General features: G+C 63.9%; 1 protein-coding gene across 1 annotated transcript in view; it reads left to right on the top strand.

The window, feature by feature from the left end:
* Nucleotides 1-850: 850 nt before the first annotated feature.
* LOC104389727 (protein snail homolog Sna-like) overlaps nt 851-1,016 on the top strand; it is a 2,859-nt gene continuing 2,693 nt past the window's right edge. The window contains exon 1 of the mRNA XM_009998764.1: nt 851-1,012. Coding sequence (XP_009997066.1) covers nt 851-1,012 — 162 coding nt within the window. The remainder of the gene's footprint in view (nt 1,013-1,016) is intronic.

Raw genomic sequence — 1,016 nt, 5'->3', positions numbered from 1 at the left:
TTTCTGCTCTGAGGAAAGACTGACAGTGAGCTCAGCCCCTGCGCTGCAGCCGTGCCAGTGGAAAGCTTTGCTCCCACTTCTGCATTTCGTGCGGGTTGCGGCTAAACAGTAACGTGTGGTCAGAGGGGGCTGGCGGGGCATGTGTGACGGGCGAGTCACGAGTGGCCCAGCACCACGGGCCCTCTTCCAAGTGGCAGGGCCAGACGTTGGCCAGAAGTAAGGAAGCATTCCCAGCAGGTCCTTTTCTTCCCCTTCATAAAGCTGCCCGCCACCCGCAGCTGTCTTGGCCTGGAGCTGAGCGCAGCTCCCTCAGCAGGTGGCTGGATCCGTGCCCTGAGCCCTTCCAGGGAGAAATCCCCACGTGTGACCATGAGCCCAGTCTGGGCTTTTAACTGCCAGGCTGGGGGCACCGCTCTGGCTCTGCCTCAGCGCCTGCTGGCAAGGCTTGGGCACCTTCCTAAGGGGACGATGTGTCCCTTAGAGAGTGGAAAGCCAAAGAGATCGTGTGCCTCCCTGGGGCTGTTTCACCCATGCCTACCTTTGGGGAAGGAGTCAGTGGAAAGAAAGAGGGAAGAAAGCCAGAGGGCAGCTTGCTGGGGCAGGCTGTGCTGCCTGAAACCTGCCCAGGAGAAGGGAGAAGCATGTCCGGGCAGGTGCTCCTGGCCCCTGTCTGGGGTGGGGGGGAGACAGCAAGTGCCGGGCTGTGTCCCAGTCTGCACCGCAGTCCCAGCGGTGGGGCAGGGGCAGGGACAGCCAGACGTGGGGGGCCCGAGCATCACCCTCCCCGCTTTGTCCGGCCCCGCTGCCGTGGGTCTCCCCGGCCGGGACACAGAGCTCTCGGGTCTGCCGCATGGCTCCTCGATCTGCTTCGCTCTGGAGCACCGGCACAGAGAGACGGGGAGCGCGGCGCGTGGAAACACTCCGGAGAGAAGCCAGAAATGGCTTCTTCTTCATCCTCATCATCATCACGAGCGGCAGTGGCTCCCACGCCGGCCCCTGGCCAGGCAGCGCGGCTG

Source organism: Chaetura pelagica, unplaced genomic scaffold, assembly GCF_000747805.2.
Source record: "Chaetura pelagica isolate M959 unplaced genomic scaffold, ChaPel_1.0 scaffold275, whole genome shotgun sequence".
NCBI lineage: Eukaryota > Metazoa > Chordata > Aves > Apodiformes > Apodidae > Chaetura > Chaetura pelagica.
The sequence above is the reverse complement of the archived record's forward strand: the minus strand, read 5'-3'. Positions and strand labels throughout refer to the sequence as shown.